The sequence below is a fragment of the Python bivittatus genome, unplaced genomic scaffold (assembly GCF_059951505.1).
Source record: "Python bivittatus isolate LINGU-HERP-01145 unplaced genomic scaffold, Pbiv_v1 ctg000330_np1212, whole genome shotgun sequence".
Lineage (NCBI taxonomy): Eukaryota > Metazoa > Chordata > Lepidosauria > Squamata > Pythonidae > Python > Python bivittatus.
This window is the reverse complement of record NW_028277058.1, coordinates 38,683,480-38,701,236: the sequence shown is the minus strand read 5'-3', so window position 1 is coordinate 38,701,236 and position 17,757 is coordinate 38,683,480. Positions and strand designations below refer to the sequence as shown.

Genomic DNA, 17,757 nt, shown 5'->3' with positions numbered 1-17,757 from the left:
ATGTGCTTGTGAAGTGAAGTGGGAGCCAGATGCTCACTATGAGGTTCCTGCATAGCCTTTGCTTGAGAAAGCAGAGAGCAAATATTTGCATATTTTCTACTCAATCAAGCAGATGAACAGTTTTAGTTCCACACTGCATTTACAGAACAGTGATATGTCATTGTGCCTTGGGGAGAGAAGAGAGGACATGCTTTCTCTCTGAAACAGGAAGCCCTAAAATCCCTTCCCTCTCTTTCAACCAAACTCAACTCTGGATCCCCACCCTTGTTTCCCAGGCTGCACTGCATTGCTGGCTGGCCCTTCGCTCTCCCCAAAAAAGTTTGCAAGGAAGACAAACAATGAAGAGATATTGCTGGAAATAGATTATATGGGTGCCAATCCAATCCAATCCAATCCAATCCAATCCAATCCACTCTCCAGACATGCCCTTCCTCTTCTTGAGGACTTTTTAATCCCAGCAAAGGTTTTTTTCAAAGGCATTCTAGTCTTAGCTTGAGGGGTTGCAAAGCCAGCTTGTGCTGAAAAAGATGTGACTAATTAGTTTTGTGGGCACAGGCAGTCAAATGTGTGCTACGTGGTGCATGTGCTGTGTGGGTGAATCTTGTTTGCATGCAAGTAAGTGCATTTGTGCAGTTTGCGTGGGTAGCAGTGGTGGGCCAGCTTAAAGTCTAGTGACGTGGGGACAAAAGAGATGCCTTCTGCTCCCTTGCTTTTGCCTGTAGAATAAAGAATGTGTGTGTACGTGTGTGTGTGTGTGCATGCATAGAAGGGTTGGTTTGCTTGTTTCTATGCAGCCTGGCCATGATCAAATAGAGCTGGGAAGAGGCACTGTAGCCGGCTGCTATAGTAGCAGCTGTGGTCATTCTGTGATAATAATTAATTTTAAAAACCCTTTGTGTCCTGAAGGGTCTGATATACTTATCTCTCTCAGCCTCTGTACCTGACGTTTTTTAAAAAATGTTTTTCCATAGTGGCCTGGAAGGCAGATTTACTGGGACATGTCCAGAATGCCACTCAGAGGCTGTTCCCCCTTCTCTGTGTGTGTGCATCTGCACGATTCTCCTCCGCCGTCATCCACAGCATTTTTGTATCGTGCAACGTGCAAGCAAGATTGAACCCTCAAGGCTATTCAGGCTGGAGGAGCAAAATGTGAATGTCTGGAGCTGTTAATGTCGGTAGTAGCAAGAAAGCCTGACAGTCCACTCAACCTAGTCTCTCCATGTCCTCCCACCCCTCTCCGTATGGAGGAGTCAGGAAGATGTAGAGTGCCAGACCTCAGCTTTTTTATATCTGAGATCTGCTTCAACCCACTGCTGCTGCACGAGGCAGAACTGTGCAGACTCATCGGGTGATATTTTCATAAAAATGTAAATGAACCGGTTTACTTCCCAATATGCATATAGGACTTCAGGCATACCCACAGGATCATATAGAGGTGGGTGGCATACAAGTTTAATAAATAATAGTGATAATGATAATGATAATGATAATAAATATGTATACATCATAAATGTCATTTTTCTGTGATCTAGTGCTTACATTCAGACAAGACAAAAACAATGGCAATTCTTGGCCCATATAGTTGAAGACTGATAGATACGTTGGCTTTGGAACCTGGTTCAGATCTGTGCTAATTAACAATAACATGTTTGATGACTTTTGCCCAGTCATTATCTTTCCACATAATCTATGTTGAAAGGAGGAAAAATAGCCCCAAATACCATGCACTTTCAGAGGAAAGACATAGTACAAATATAAGGCATATATTGCTACATTTTTCTCCTGCAGTTACATGCTGGAATTCATGTCATTTGTTATTTTGCTTTTTTAAAACCTTCCATGCAGTTTTCCATAAATTAAAAAAGTGAACAAAATTGGCTGAAATATCTAAGGTACAATCCTTTTAATGTTAAGTACATTTAATTTCCATTCATACAGAGGAAGATTTAAGCCTTTATTTCCTAAGAAAATTGTTGATCCTTCCTTCCTTCCTTCCTCCCTCCCTCCCTCCCTGAAAAACAAGTACATTTTTCAGGATTTTTAAAAGATTTTTTTTCTTCCCCCCTTTTAAATTACTTCTCTCCCTACAGAATCCCACAACGATGCTAGACACGTATCCTCATGAGAGATTCAGAATGGTGGCTAGGATATCAAATGGTTATTGCTATTAGCCTACTTATAGTATGGGAAAACAGATGAATGAACAAGGGAAAAGGAAAGAGGCTTTTAAGAAAAAAGGAAAGGAAAGAAAACTAGGCTCTTGCATTGCTCACAGCATCTAGTGAAGCCTGGTGAAGTGATCCCATCTCAGTTTCTCTGTGCACAGACAGAGGATTTTGAAAGGCTTGAACTGGGCACAGCAGTGCTGGGTCTTCTCTGTTGCTGTACCTGCTCCCAGCATTCCCCTCAGGATCCAGATGGCCCCAAACCTGTTGGCCTTTCTCAAGGCATTAGACTTGGATGTTCTCTCAGGCATTGCAGCCGGGAGGTGGAGTGAGCCCTGTCAGCTGGTTGTGTAATTATTGTTTCAGTGATGTAGTGGCGTATTGTTTTTTTACTGCATGCCTGTGATATATATTATCATTTTTGGTATCTTGCTCATTGAATTGTGCTATTGTTCTTGGTTTTTATCTTGTTTGCCACCTAGAGTCACTTCAGTGTTTTTAAAATTGTTTTAAAAATATTTTTAAACTGTTTTTAAAAATAAATAAAATTAAATGCCAGACACTTTGTATAAGAGATTCTTGTGTCCTTGAGACCACCAGTCTTGTACTGGGGTGGGAAGGAACAGGTGAAATTTGGACCTTTGAACCTTTTAAAATAAAATCACTGTGCATGACATTTCTTCTGGCATGCTTCTTGTTTTGTTATAAGAAATCCAAAATGGGAATCTCTGAAATTAAGTGCCTTTCCAGGTGTTTCAAATCATCCTGGGCTTGCTATGGTTGCAATAACTTATTTCTTCTATCTTTTTTACCCTTTCATTTAATAACCCATCCAGGAAGAAAAATGTTTCATCTTCTGTAGATATTGTTAGCTAACAGAAGATACTTAATAATATTCCTAACCTACACTACTCTACCCTATCCCATTCCATCCAAAGGCAGAATGATCTGGATTTGAACCCAAGCAAGATAGATTTGCTGTTTTTGTGTCAGGACTCTCAAGTTAGCCCTAATGTTGTCTATAGATGGCAAAGCACTCAATACCCTCTTTTTTTACAGGTGAATTTCAAATTATAAGCGAAATTTAGGAGTTTTGTATCTCTCTGGTGATGGTAAGATGTAAGTTGGGAGGACTTGCAGAGGAGAATTGGTGGGAGTGTTTAAGTTGATACACCATCCCCAGCTGGACTCCCAACAAAACTTCAAGGCAAAGTGGAGATGGTGAGAAGGCTTTTGCAGGAAACAAACTGTGGTTGGTGTTTTCATGTATGTGTCTTATTACAGTTAGATTAGGGAATAGAACCACAAGATGAAATACCACAGTAATCTGTGTTTGACCTCCAGACACCAACATACAGTGGAGATCCCCTGCAACTTTAATTAGAAGCTTTTTTTCTCACAACTTCTGTTTTTTTAATGAGTGGCTTTCTGATGAGCACAGCAATATATTACTGATGAAGCACTACCCTCCTATTGTGACACTGCAAGGTTTTGCACTATCAGTGTGGAATTTGAAAGCTCATAATAATACCACAGGCATGATTATATGGTATGTATTCAGAAATAAGAGCCATTGAGTTTTCTCTCTCATTTATGACAGTTTTGTTGCTTTTAATAAATCTATTATGCACCTATGGTTCCCAGGACTCTTTCCAGAACTACAATAAGTGATAAATGTCATACACAGCTAATAGCCACTTACAACATTGTCCATTACAGTAATTATATTGGCAGTGCATGTCAGGTCACATATTCCATAAGATTTTTTTCCTTTGGACCAACAAAATTGAATTTGCTCTTTTTATTTTAAGTAACTGTGTGAAAAATGCCACTGTTTTAGTAACCTCACATCACCCATAGGCACATCTGAAAGGGTGTGTGATATTGTTTTGTTATTTTGTCACCCTTTAACTATCTGACGTAAGAGGCTGGGATATGATGGAGTTATCCATTTTAAATTATATGTTTATGGGCTCTCTGTTTGGGTGTGTCTACATATTCTTCCTCCACAAGTAAAACCAGTCCCATGCAGGATAAGGATTGCTTTTGCATTGGAGAAAGCCCCTGTCCTTGATGTATTCGGGGTCCCTCACACAGTTGTTTTTAATCATTATAACAAGATTGACAAGATGGCAGGAAATGCCCAAATTCCACCTAATTGGAGTCTCAAAGGCAGAAACTGACCAGACGTTAGAATTATACAAAGGCTCTCTGTACTCTGAGGAAGAGGCATAATTTGAGCTGATTTTGAAGTACAAGATTCCACTTTGCATTTTTTCCTCAAATCTTTTCTTGTCACTTCAGACCCACTATATGAAGTGAACCTTTTATGCCCTCCTTTTCTCATGTCTTCTAAAGCCTTCTCTGGAGAATGGTGTCCAGAATCAGATATAGAAATCTGGATCAGAGTTGGGTATCTTAGCAACCAGAGATATGGAAAAGTTCAAGGTATAAAGCTGATGCAAAGCCATAAACAGCTGAAGGAGATGTAACTGGGTGCCCACTTGGTCACCCTCCAATATTCTTTTAAGCCTTGCATATAATGTCCCATGTGTGTTACATGACTTCGGAAGTGTTGCTTTTCATATCTGTACAACAGGTAGAAATGCAAGAAATGACAATTTCCTTGAAATGTAGGAAGAGTGTTACTGTCCAATTTCAGCTTACTTGGAAGATTCTGGTTCAGGCAATTTAGCTTGAAAAATGTCAACAAAGTTTAAAAGAACACAGATGACATTATCAAATACCATTGGGGGGTTGTACCTATACGCCATGCATCCATTTCCATCAAGCTATTGAATTATTGCTTACCCTGTAAGCTTTTATCCTATAGCTTTTAAAGACATAGAATAGCTACTGGAGAGGGAAAAAAGAGATATTAATATTCCAATAGAAGAGAATATCTGTAGCTCAGGGTTGAACTATGGAGTCCTTGGTGTTCTCTGAGCTTGGTTGTTTCCTTGCAGACGTTTCATTACCTGACTAGGTTACATCATCAGTGCTGATGATGTTACCTAGTCAGCTAATGAAATGTCGGTAAGCAAACGACCAAGCTCAGAGAGCACCAAGGACTCCACAGATATTAATATGCTTATATTAGAAAACTATCTTTATAATTCTTTCTTTGGCATGGCTTCCCCCCAAATGGCTCACCCAGGTTTGCTGAGCAATGATAAGAGTAGATTAACATGCTGGTAGGAAAAAAAAAAAATGTATTTACTTCCTGAAATGGATTGTTTTTCCAGAACACTGGATATATGTGGCAGTGCTCCATAAAAACAAATTTATCTCACTTTTTGTTTGCTTGTTTGCATGTTATTAAAAGGTTACATTACAGCCATGAGCCTTTATATTTTAAAAGAAATATTTTACTGCGATAACTGGTCAGCACTATAGTCCATATGTTGGAGAATAATGCTACAATGAAGATAAAATCTCCTTATTTTGCTTTTGAAAACACATCACAGCTGCTCCTTCAGTCATCAAACCTTGCAGCAGTTTTGCCAGGAAGGTTAGCATGTATTATACCCATGGAATAGACTGAAATGCTGGGGGTGATAAAATGGGGGCTTTAGGCAACGCTACAGTTTCTCAACTTCAGCATTCAAGCAATTGTATGGGGATAATAATACCAGAGATAAATTAGGATTTATCATTAGATCCCTGGGTGGGATGCAGGAAACCAACAAACTTTTCGGACTTCTAATAGTGAAAACAAAAGGGCCTTTTTCCTCCTGATCTGATTGATAATATGAAAAAGCTGAGGAAAAGGATTTCAATAAGTGCTCCAACTTCAGTGCCAACCACAATTTTTAGGACTAGGATGTGCTAGCATCTAAAGCAGGAAAGTTACTTCAAATTTGGCATAGGTGCACTCATTGTACCTCTCAGCAGTACCTTAAAGAAGCTCCACCCTTTTCTTGATTTTGAAGGGATGGCTTCTTTGAGGTATCACTGATGGGCAATCACACTTACAGCAAATCCAAAAACATTTCTCTTTGGAGATCTGAATATTGCATATTGGGCTGCAAAAATCCATACAACCACTAGAAGGCAAGAAAGAGACATTTCTATCTTTCCTTGTTGCCATGTGGTAGTCATCCAGCTTTTTGAGATCTAAATGTGCCAGCCCTAATTGTAAATATACCTCTGTCTAGCAGTAGGGAGTAAGGAAGATGACCTTGATTGAGATAGGAGGGAACCTAGGGAAAAGGGGATGAAACATTTTTTAAGTCCACAACAAGATAACATTTGGAAGTGGCTCAGGCAGATGCCTTCCTAATTAACTAAACAATAAGGAGGAGGAGGAGGAGGTACAGAATGATCAGGCTTGCAAGCTTCTGTTATTGTAGCCAGTCACAAAAGTAGCTTTAGCCTTCCTATGGAGTTGATTCCCAGGTCTGGTCTCCCTCATAGGGCTGACAGTTTAGCTGAACTATTGCTTAGCACTTAATTCCAATGATCAATCTCTTGAGTTTTTATAAAGAACAAAGAAGATTTTATCCCTACTTCTAACCATAATGCTAATGATGGGTCACCCCTGCTCTCAGAAATACCATTAACAGTTCTGTTTAGTTATTCTGTTTAGTGGGAAAAGTTATGTTAGTAGAGTACCTTGCTTCAGAAAGACATCACAGGACTGGTTATTACTATAAAACACCTTAATTTATGAATTATCCTTTTTTAAAAAATTATTATTAAACATGAGTCTCTGCCAGGGGATTTCAGAAGATAGAGGGATCCTGTTCCCAGTCACTATAAACAGCTGATGTTGACTATGTTGGGCTTCTCACAACTTATGGGCTCTTCAGGAACTGGCTTGTGTTCGCTGCCTCTTCCTGGTTCACTGGCAGGTTCACATTCCTGCTGCCCTCCCTTGCCATTTTGGGTAATCTTGCTGATCTCCTTTACTTTAGCCAACATTTCCTCTTCTTCTTCTTCCTCCTCCTCCTCCTCCTCTTCCTCTTCCATATTATCTGCGGTTGTTGCCATGGCTACTTCTTGGTTCTGCACTCGACGGGAGGGTCTCAAGATGGCTCTGCGAAAGCCTTGCTTGAACCGGTAGGAGAGGAAGCCATAGATGATAGGATTGGTGCAACTGTTGGCATAGGGCAGGACAACAACCAGAAAGTAAATACCAAAGAGTGATGGCTCCTCAGGCAAAGTCCAGATGACATTGATGATGTTGAGCATATAGAAAGGCAGCCAACAGAGTACAAAGACTGCTACCACAATTACTACCATGCGTGTGACCCTCCGTTCAGAGCGTTTGCGTTTAGCTGTCAGTGCTCGCACCTTTCTGCCTGATGAACGAACCTTGACAACAATAAGCAGGTAACACAAGCAGATAACCAGCAGTGGCCCAAAGAAGCCAAGTGTAGCTGTGTAGATGATGAAACCAGCTTTCCATACTGAAGCAGGCTCAGGCCATTTAATGTGGCACGTACTCATGCCATGAGGGACTTCTGAAAACACTACCACAGGCAGCACCACCACAGATGAGAGTACCCATACAGTGGCACTGACAGTCTTAGCCACACGGACTGTCCGCCATTTTGAGGATTTCCCAGGGTGCACCACAGCCAGATAGCGGTCAACGCTCATTACAGTGAGGCAGAAAATACTAGTAAACTGGTTTATGGCATCCACAGCCATTACTAGGCGGCACATGAATGAGCCAAAAGGCCAATATGATAAAGCATTTTGTGCTGCCAAGAAGGGTAGGCCAAGCATAAAGAGTTCATCTGCCAGTGCCAAGTTGAAGATGTAGATATTAGTCACTGATTCACTCACTGAATGGCACAAAACCACATAAATGACTAGAGAATTTCCAGCTAGTCCTATGACACAGACAATGAGATATACCAGGGGAATAAGGACACCACTAATATCCAGGCCCAGACTAGAAGCTAGGGATAAATTTCCAGAAAGAAAGGCTGTTCCAGAGGTGGTTGAATTCTCTTCCCAAGCAGCCACTGTGGTGGTGAAGTTGAAATTGTCCATGGCAGAAGAGGGAGGGGCAGGACAGAATTATCCACAGGATCCCTTTGGAGGACTCTGTATTTAGGAAGAACAGAAATAGATAGTTTATCATTCACATTATAATCCATTCTAGATAGCCAATATGTAGCTCTGCAGGTCTTCCACTTAAGATATGGAATAGCAAGTGGTTGCCAGTGAAATCTCATGACTACAGGCTAAGATTGTCTATATATCTCTGTTGCTTCTAATGTTGGCCATAGTGGAGTAGATTTATCTTACAGCAACTCCTATCCCTGAGTTAAGGCACAACTAAGAACTGGAAGCAACAGTAAATTTTCAGAGAAGATGGATGGAATAAAGGAAAAAAGAAATTTGCCATGTTCAAAAGATTTCTTGAAAAAACAGGGCAATCTTTATCTTCAGGACATCACAAGAGAGAAGATTGTTGTGTATTATGAGAGTGGGCATTGAACAGAACATGGGAACAACATGAAATCCTATCAAATGGCCAGAATAAGGCCCAGACTCTGGTGCCATACTTGATAAAAATGGGGCTGAACAGCCACAACTCACAGATGGGAATCTAATGCACATTGAGACATATTCTTCAACCAACCCAGTCACCCTGAATTGTCAAAATTATTCACTCTAAAGGCAAATTAGGCCCAGGAGCTCATTCCTGACACATACTTTTCAGGGAAAAGCTCAAAATGGTGTCTCTAAGAAGAATAAGTCCATTCAGCTAGATATTTAATTGATGCTAGTATAGTCATAGAGAGCCAGTCTGATGTAGTGGTTAAAGGCTCTGGGCTACAGACCAGGAGGCTGTGAGTTCTAGTTTTTTCTTAGGCACAAAACCAGATGGGTGACTCTGAGCCAGTTACTCTCTCTCAGTTCTACGACGGAGGGGATGGCAAACCACTTCTGAACACAACTTTTTTCAACTTGAGGGCCATATTTGGCCTTAGGTAATCTACCAAGAGACACATCCCAAAATGTCTATAAGGTAATGACTAAGAAGTGGATGGTCAGGGCAAAAACGAAATATGGGTGGGTCAGAGCAAAAATAAAACAACATTTTCCAAAGAGCATTTAAATGCATTTAAATTGCATTTATTTAATTGATTACTTCCCATGTACTTAATAAAGTCCTCTTACTTTATTGTCAGTGACAATTTTGAAGGAACTCTTGGAATAACACCCACGTTTTTTGAGGGCTGCATGCAATGCCGGTTCTCCAATTATATAGCAGTCATATCTCCTGCTAAGCCTATTTTATTTTAAAAAAAAGTTAAAGAAAATAATGACTATAGGAGATTGGAGGAAATGGAAAGCTTTGCTATGCTGTGGTGTGTCCAGTCCCTGGAAAACAAAGAACCCTTACAAGTGGTGGTAACAGTGGGATCCAGGACTATGGCGGGATCCAGGACTGTGGCGGGATCCAGGACTGCAGAAGGTGACCAAGGCACGCTGAGAGTTGTGTGAGAAGGAGGCTAAGCGGGAATCAATGTTTGTTGCCTACTTATTAATACCCTGGTGCTACAAGCACATCCTCAAACTCGAGCTTATTCAAGGCTCCAGCAAACAGAGGAAGAAAAGGCAAAGATGGCTGCTGAGGAGCAAATGGAAGAACCTGCACAACCAGTGGCATGATGGGAACCAGTCATTTTTATACCGGAAGGATCCAAGACGGCAGGCAAGAGGGCTAGGATGCTTGTGAGTAGTCAGGGAAACAAGGTAAATGGGGGGAGAAGTGTTTCTGGGGAACTTTGACCTTATAAAAAGTGGGGAACTTTGACCTGCTAAAAGGGGGGAGGAATGTGAGGGAGTGAAGTTGGAGTTGCTGCCTGTGCTTTGGAAAAGTAAGCTGCAGCCAGGCAGACGCACTTCTCACTCCAATTCCCTTGTTTCCCTGACTATTCACAAGGATCCAGGCCAGCTTTCCAGTTGCCTGTGATAATGAGCCACACCCTGGCGTTTTCAAGGATGTGCCGACGTCCAGAAGCAGCCCCAGCCTCACCTAGGATCTTAGCTTAGAAAAGCAAACTCCAAGAGAGGGTCATGGGAAGAAAAGGAAAGAGAAAGATTTGCAAAAAAAGAGAAAGCAATGTGAGAGAGTGTGGTTGGATCGCAGTGCAGTCCTGGATCCCACTTCTGCCACCACTTGTGAGAATTCTTTGTTTTCTAGGAATGTGACGGAGTGAAGCTGGAGTTGCTGGCGTTTTCAAGGATGTGCCTGGCATTTTGCTCAGCTGTGTGTGTCCAGTCCCTGGATACAAAAAACCCTCACAAGTGAGTTGGATATAAAGCTTACTATAGCTATTACAAGCAGGCAAGAGGACTAGTATTCAACTACCAAGACCACAGGTTGTGGTGAGCAGCATATCTTGGTGGGAGTTCTGCCTGGAGCTTGAAGCTTTGCTGGGAGAGACAGGGAAGTGGAAGTAATGTCTAAAGACTGGCAGCTATCACAAGCAGGCAAGAGACTATATACAGTCTATAGTAAAGTCTGTATAAATATATAAATTTTGTAAAGTCTGTAGAGTGGCATACAACCTTTAAGTCATCTCCATATATTCTTGCACTAGTTAAGATAAGGGGGTGCTTTAGTGTGCCTGTTCTTCTTTTAGTGGCTACTGAGCTCCCAGCAAAACTCCAAGCTCCAGGCAGGACTCCCACCAAGATAAGCTGCTCACCACAACCTGTGGACTTGGCAGTTGCGTACTCGTCCTCTTGACTGTTTGCAATACCTGCCAGTCTTTAGAGGTCACCTCCACCTCCCCTTCCCCGTCTCTCCCAGCAAAGCTTCAAGCTCCAGGCAGGACTTCCACCAAGATATGCTGCCGAAGCTTTGTGAGAGTTCCACATTCCTTTCTGAGAAGCATGTTGAAAACCCCCAGGGGGTCAGAACTAACAATACAAGCTAAGGTCAGTGGAATTCCTGTTTTGGGTTTAGCTGATACAGGAAGCAGACAGACTTTAGTCTGCCCTTATTTAGTCAAGGGAGCACCAAGAGTGGGTTAAGAGCACTTAATAAGGGTTTATGGCTATATGGAGTGGCTGTGGGTACGGGGAGCCTCAAGATCTAGGAGTTTGTCATCTTTGGTTCTTGACGGGGTCGCACTACCCCAGACAGACCCGGTACATAATCTGGGGGTCCTCCTGGACTCACAACTCCTGCTTGAAGAGCAGGTGGCAGTCGTGGCTAGGAGGGCCTTTGCACGACTTTGTGTTGTGTGGCAGTTACGCCCCTTCCTGGATCAGGAGGCCCTCCGCACGGTCACTCATGCCCTGGTCACCTCTGGGTTGCTACTACTACTGTAATGCGCTCTACATGGGGCTACCCTTGAAGAGTATCCAGAAGCTACAGCTGGTGCAGAATGCGGCAGCACGGACAATTCTTAATGCCCCTAGGAGGGCACATATAACACTGCTGTTGCGTGAACTGCATTGGTTGCCAGTTGGTTTCCGGGTCCAATTCAAGGTGTTGGTCATCACCTTTAAAGCCCTTTATGGCACAGGACCAGGTTATCTGAGGAACCATCTCACCCCGGTTATTTCAGCCCGCCCCACTCGGTCCAGCAGAAGGGGCAGGTTGCAGACCCCACCGGTCAAGGAATTTCTATTGGTGGGGTCTAGGCAGAGGGCCTTTTCTGCTGTGGCTCCCGCCCTATGGAACATCTTGCCTCCCGAGGTCCGGTGTGCCCCCTCCCTCATAGCCTTCAGAAAAGGGGTTAAATTCTGGCTCTGCCAGAAGGCCTGGGGGCTGGATGGGGGCTCGCATCTGTGGAGATGGCTGGTGGGGTGATGGGTTTGGTTCCCCCCCCAGCATCTTGAAAGTTTTAGGGCTAAAATTTACAGGGGGGGTTTAGGACATTTTAAATGTATATTTCTATTTTAATTATTCATGGATTTTAGCCATTGTTGGAGGGATTGGTGTTTTTTCCTTTTTTGTTATTGTGAGCCGCCCAGAGTCACCTGTTGGGGGAGATGGGTGGCATACAAGTTTAACAATCAATCAATCAATCAATCAATCAATCAATCAATCAATCAATCCTAGACACTGCTACCCATTCAAACAGAGTGAAAAATACCTCTATGTCCTCATCCTTGCTTACTTTATGGATTTCTGTATCCCTAACCTACCCCCCACCCCCATACTAGGAGTAGAGCTAGCCAAACCTGAAGACTCTTGTCCAGTGGCTTCTGTGTTCCTGCTTAGCCTCCTTCTCACACACCTCTCAGCATGCCAGTCTTTAGACATCGCCTCTGCTTCCCCGTCTGTAGGCTGTTTGCTTGTTATGTTTCCTCTTACACACACATCTCCTCCTTCATCCTGTCTTAATGTTTGCTTTTCTAAGCTAAGATCCTGGGGGGGTTGGGGCTGCTTGTGGATGTCGACATGTCCTTGAAAACACCAGGGTAAGTAGTCAGGGAAATGGGGTGAGAAGTGTTTCTGCCCGGCTGCAGTTTACCTTTCCAAAGCACAGGCAGCAACTCCAACTTCACTCCCTCACATTCCTCTCTCCTTTTTAGAAGGTCAAAATTCCCCCTTTAACATTCTTTTCTTGACATAGGTGATTTCGACAATCTTGAGCTATGTGTCCCAACTTGCCACATATGTAACAAGCTCTATCCTCTCCTTTGACTTTCCCTTAGACTGAAAAAAGGTTGACAGAAGCCCACTCCTGCATCTCCCTTTTTATTTCTTAACTAGGTTTGCAGTTGTCTTCATGCAATGACAAACCAATACATAACATCACAGTTGCCAAGTATTCACTAATAAGTATTTAGTTTACCTCTGTATGAAATTAATTAATTAATTAATTAAATTTATAAGCTGCCCATCTCCCCCAGGGGGTGACTCTAGGTGGCTCACAATTAAAAACTTGCTTTTTCTTTTTGAATGGTCATCATTCACTGAATTTTGTTGACTTAAGTACTGGACTTATATTGAGTTAATTTATTCTTTGCTACCTCCTTCATGCAAAAGTGAATCTGGTGTCTGCAAGGATGGATTATTCTAGGGCAATGCAGCTAACTCTGAAGGTATGGAATGATAGTTGCAGGTTTCCCTTAACTATCTAGATAGCCTGTAGGACATTCCCTCTTCCCACTCATCTGTAACTTAAAACTCTTATACATTCAGACAGTAGTTGTATCTGTTTCTGTTGTTATTTCTCATTTTGGAACTTATAGGAAGATGAATATATATAACTGAAGATTTGGTATTCCTAACCATGGTTAGCCAATTTTTTAACCTGGAAACTCTTACAAACTTCCATTAGGAAATGGAAATCATGGTTTTTGAACCAAAGCATTAAGAAGTAGCAATTATAGGGGTTTTCTCATAAGCTTACCTTGAGGGGAAGCCCAATGACACATTGTCAGAGCACTGTTATGCATACAGATGATGCTACATTCAATCCTCAGCTTTTTTGGGGGGTACAGCTTTTAAAAAGGATCTGGGAGCCACCTGTTCCCAAACTTTAAATGGCTGCATGTACCCTTAGGTCTCAGATTATGCAGCTTTAATGTAGTTACTCTCAGTAATAGAAGATGGCTTGTTGTCATACTTATTGAAGAAAGCATTTTATTTTCTGAATCTGTATTGATTTTAATTGTATTTTATCTCTGTTGATTTTAATGGGAAGTATCTGTTGGGAAACATTAGGAAGAAGAACTTGTAAGTGGTGACAGCAGTTCAAAACACGGGTATAAGTGCTAGAGTTGAGATATAACACACAGATTTAAGTACGGAGCTTTCTGGGAGAGGTATCTTAAAGATATTTTCCAAAGTGCTAGATATGGAGCTGGAAACCTAGCTTGGAAATGGGAATGTTATGCAGAAAAGCACGGTCTAAACTAGTATAGGCTGAGGAGTGCACAAATAGCAGTGTCTTTTTGAAAGTAAACCCTGAAAATCCAGCAGTGTGGCTGATCATTAGAGAAACACTAAGCACATTTTCAGCCATATCTTAGGGAACATCTCTAACTGCCTCAAGCTGTACCAAAAGTAGGAAAAAAAATCTTTTTTTCCAGAGAAAAACAATGACTGCTTAATTGCTAGGAACATGCAATGTCTCAGAAATAAAGCATGGCCTTAAAGAAAGACATTTGGATCCCAAGGTACAAATCAGTAATAACCAGACCTTTATCTTGCCCTCTCCCGCAAGTCGACATATGAAAAATTCCAAAATGGTGAAAATCAGGTATGTTTATAGAGCTCTTCAACCAGAACTAACCCATGATAAGGTATTTGTCTGTCTGTGCAGACAGACCTATAAGCTTTTGACTGATCGATTATGTGCCATCAAGTCATTTTTGACTCCTAGTAACCACATAGATAAACATGATTTTGGGGAGCTTTTGGGGAGAGTAAATTATGAGTGTATGAGTTGCAACACCACTCTGGCTACTTGCTACAGATGCTTCAGCTGTCCATGTTCTTTGTAAATGATTATGTGTACAATTATTGGGCTCCATTTTGTGTATCAGTTTCTTAAAAAAATATCAGGCACTCTTTTGGAACCTCAACACACTTTTGCTATATTTTTACATAATAGAAAAATAAACAAGAGCAGAAGGCTGAACTTCTGCGTGTGAGAACGCTATCCTCTCCAGTGGAGAAAATACTGTCATTGACTTTTGGAATAAAGAAATTTCTCTCTAATTACCTAGCACTGCAGCTGAAAAAAGAAAACCTAAGAATTTCCATCCATATCAGTCTCTGAACAGAGTCAACAATTTTGAAAAATTTCAGTAGATACATGCTGTATAAGTGTGTTTGATATGGCAATGGATATTTATTAACTTCCCCTCCCCCCCCTTTTTTTTTTTTGGTGCCTTTGAGTCAGTCTTGACTCCTAGTAACTGCCTGGACAAGTCCCTACAGTTTTCTTGGCATCAGTTTCAGAAGTGGCTTACCATCGGCTTCTTTCTTAGGGCTCAGAGAGAGTGACTGGCCCAAGGTCACCCATCTGGCTCCATGCCTAACGCAGAACTAGAACTCACAGTCTCCTGGTTTCTAGTCTGGTGCCTTTAACCACTACACCAAACTGGCTCTCTTGTTACCTTCCTCAGAGGAACCTTATCTAAAAAGATTTGAAACCCATTTCTGAAATTTGCATGTCATCATGCAAATAGTGTGGACTACCTCCACACTGCCCATAATTTATATCGGGGGTACCAATTGGTAAACTGTCATGAGTCTGAAGAAATAGGTAGGATATAAAACTGACAAACAAACAAATAAAATTGTCATATCCCACCTAAACCAATCCCCCCACCCCCACCAGGCTACTCTGTAGATCAAGCTTCTGTCCTAAAGGTTTTTACAATTCCAAGATTGCAATCTACATTCCAGTTATTCAGGGAAAACCCCTTTAAAAAGACAAGGAACTTTTCTGGAGCAGATAGTTGCCAATTGCATTACAGTGTTAAATGAATGACAACAGGTAGCTGTAGCTGACAGATCTGGGAGAACATAAGCCAATGACAAAAGAGTCAACTTGATCAGACAGCAGTGCCCCAGCAGCTCATCTCACCATGCCCTCTTTCCTCCCTAGCTCAAAGCTAATGCATGTTAGGAAGAAAACCCAAAAGTAAAAACCCTACTTATCTGCAGGGGATGGAAGAGGGAGGGGCATGGAGGAGAGGGCATCAATTGCCCAGGCTGTCAAAGTAAACTTTTGCATGCAATTGAATGTGAAGGAACAGCCAGGGACAGGAGGCTGTGCCCGATACTCACAGATTCAACAAATGGATATGTGCCTTCACTTCCCAGGATGATATTTCATCTTCTTATTTCTTCCTCTTTCTTTTAAATAAGAAAAATAGAAAATGAATGCCTGAATCCACAGTCTTTTACATCTCCTTGACTTTCCTTCTCCCTTTCAGGCACCTGGTTATCTTTGGCTGCTCCTCCTGGGGTGACATGCCTTCTCCTGGCCCCTTTGCTCCCCCATCGGCCTGCCTGCCTGCCTTTAATACTCTCCCACCTGGTCTTCCGTGGCCACTGCAGGTAAGAAGGCTGTCTTCTAGCATCTAATGAGTGGAGCCCAGCCTGGCTTTCCTTCTGCTGAATGAAGTGAGAGGGTGGGTGGAGGGGGGCTGCTTGTCTCACAGGGTTAGGCAGATCAAGATGTATGTCAGTTGCGCCTGGGAAGGGTGCCACCAGCCAATCGGCATCGATTTAGAGGGAGCAGGCAGGAGGAGGTACAGGGCTAGGAGGAAAAGGAGAGAGAGAGACAGAGAGAGAGGGAGAGAGAGAGAGAGAGAGAGAGAGAGAGAGAGAGAGAGAGAGAGATCGGCGGAGTGACAGAGGGATTATGATAGAAGGAAATAGCGTGGGGGGAGGAGGAAGAGGGGAAATGAGGGGGTGTAAGAAGGAAAAAGGAGACATGAGGGGGTGTGCAAAAGAGTGCAGTTATAACAGATGGTGACAGAACAGGAAATAGAGGAGAGAGGTAACTGGAGAAAAAAAAGGGAAAGGGAGAAATATGGAAAGAAGCTCAGGGATGCTTCTGTAGCTGAGAAGAAGGGAAGCTGGGCTAATGCTAAGCATTCATCGTGAAGGCTGGATTTCTTGCCCAGAGCCTATCGATTTCTATTTGTGTTTTTTCACTCAAGATTTCTGTGAAGTTTTACAGACTTGTACGTTCAGAAATGCTTGCTGTGTCTGTCAATGATGCCATTCCTACCTCTACAAGCCACCATCCCACTTGTTAATTCATAAATATGCTTTGGCCTTTCTTAATTTGGTGTTATGCAACTTGTTTATATGTGTCTTCCAAGCTCGGGGGGGGGGGGAGCATTTTTGTAAGTGATATTTAATGCAAATGCTTTGTATTTCTAGTCTCTCTAACTGCAGTAATAAAAGTCATAATCAGTTCAAAAGGTAAATCCAGGACTACAATGTATATTAATTTGTTTTTTTTCCTAAATTCCTTCTTCCACTTATATTTAATAAGATATATATTGATTGTCTTGCTTAATCTAACCAATATTATTCTGCATTCTCTTTTATTATTCTGCAGCAACAATATCCAGAGGAGATTCATCCCAGACTAATGATCATTTATAAGTTGCAAATGAAGAAGACATGTATTAATGGTTCATTAGGCATCCTGTAATATTTAAGTTGACAATTGTCAATATTTTAATGTGCAGATGTGCTATGACTGTCCCCCCCCCCCCCCCCCCAGCAGTGATTAGCAGACATGCTATGTGGAAAAACAGTTGTGTGATTGCCTGACATGTTCTGGGCAAAATCATATGTAAATAAATGTTGATTTCTTAGCTGCTTTTAATCCTTTTTAGGGTTATTAGTTAAAATGTTCAAAGGTTTGCTCCTCATATGCAGAGTATGCTTCCATGGATGGACTATTAAAAAAAAAATTGGGTTGCATTTTGCATTTAGCAGACATATTTGTTTGACCAAACTTTGGATTAATAAGCTATGTACAGTCTCTTCTGTCCCCTTTCATTTTATCATAATTTCCTGTTTCATCTGAAAAAGATACTATGGTTACCAACTTTGGAACAAGTTTTCATCTTAAAACCATATTATGCAATGGATTTAAGATCCTGGATTGTTCTAAAGCTGGCA

General features: G+C 41.8%; 1 protein-coding gene and 1 long non-coding RNA gene across 5 annotated transcripts in view; one reads left to right on the top strand and one right to left on the bottom strand.

The window, feature by feature from the left end:
• Positions 1 to 5,205: 5,205 nt before the first annotated feature.
• Positions 5,206 to 17,757, bottom strand: part of SSTR3 (somatostatin receptor 3) — an 18,941-nt gene continuing 6,389 nt past the window's right edge. For 2 of the 3 annotated variants that reach the window (XM_007421012.4, XM_088141059.1), the window contains 2 exons: positions 15,898 to 15,966; positions 5,206 to 8,222 (listed from right to left, as the gene is read on the bottom strand). In XM_007421012.4, coding sequence (XP_007421074.2) covers positions 6,921 to 8,168 — 1,248 coding nt within the window. In that variant the 5' untranslated portion in view covers positions 8,169 to 8,222; positions 15,898 to 15,966 and the 3' untranslated portion in view covers positions 5,206 to 6,920. Of the gene's footprint in view, positions 8,223 to 12,329; positions 12,682 to 15,897; positions 15,967 to 17,757 lie in introns of those variants that run through there. The other variant, XM_025168982.2, reaches the window with a different exon arrangement.
• Positions 10,914 to 17,757, top strand: part of LOC148215952 (uncharacterized) — a 16,154-nt gene continuing 9,310 nt past the window's right edge. Inside the window, exons 1-3 of one of the 2 annotated variants that reach the window (XR_015796193.1) lie at positions 10,914 to 11,075; positions 16,047 to 16,170; positions 17,186 to 17,349. This is a non-coding gene — a long non-coding RNA (uncharacterized LOC148215952). Of the gene's footprint in view, positions 11,076 to 16,046; positions 16,171 to 17,185; positions 17,350 to 17,757 lie in introns of those variants that run through there. The other variant, XR_015796194.1, reaches the window with a different exon arrangement.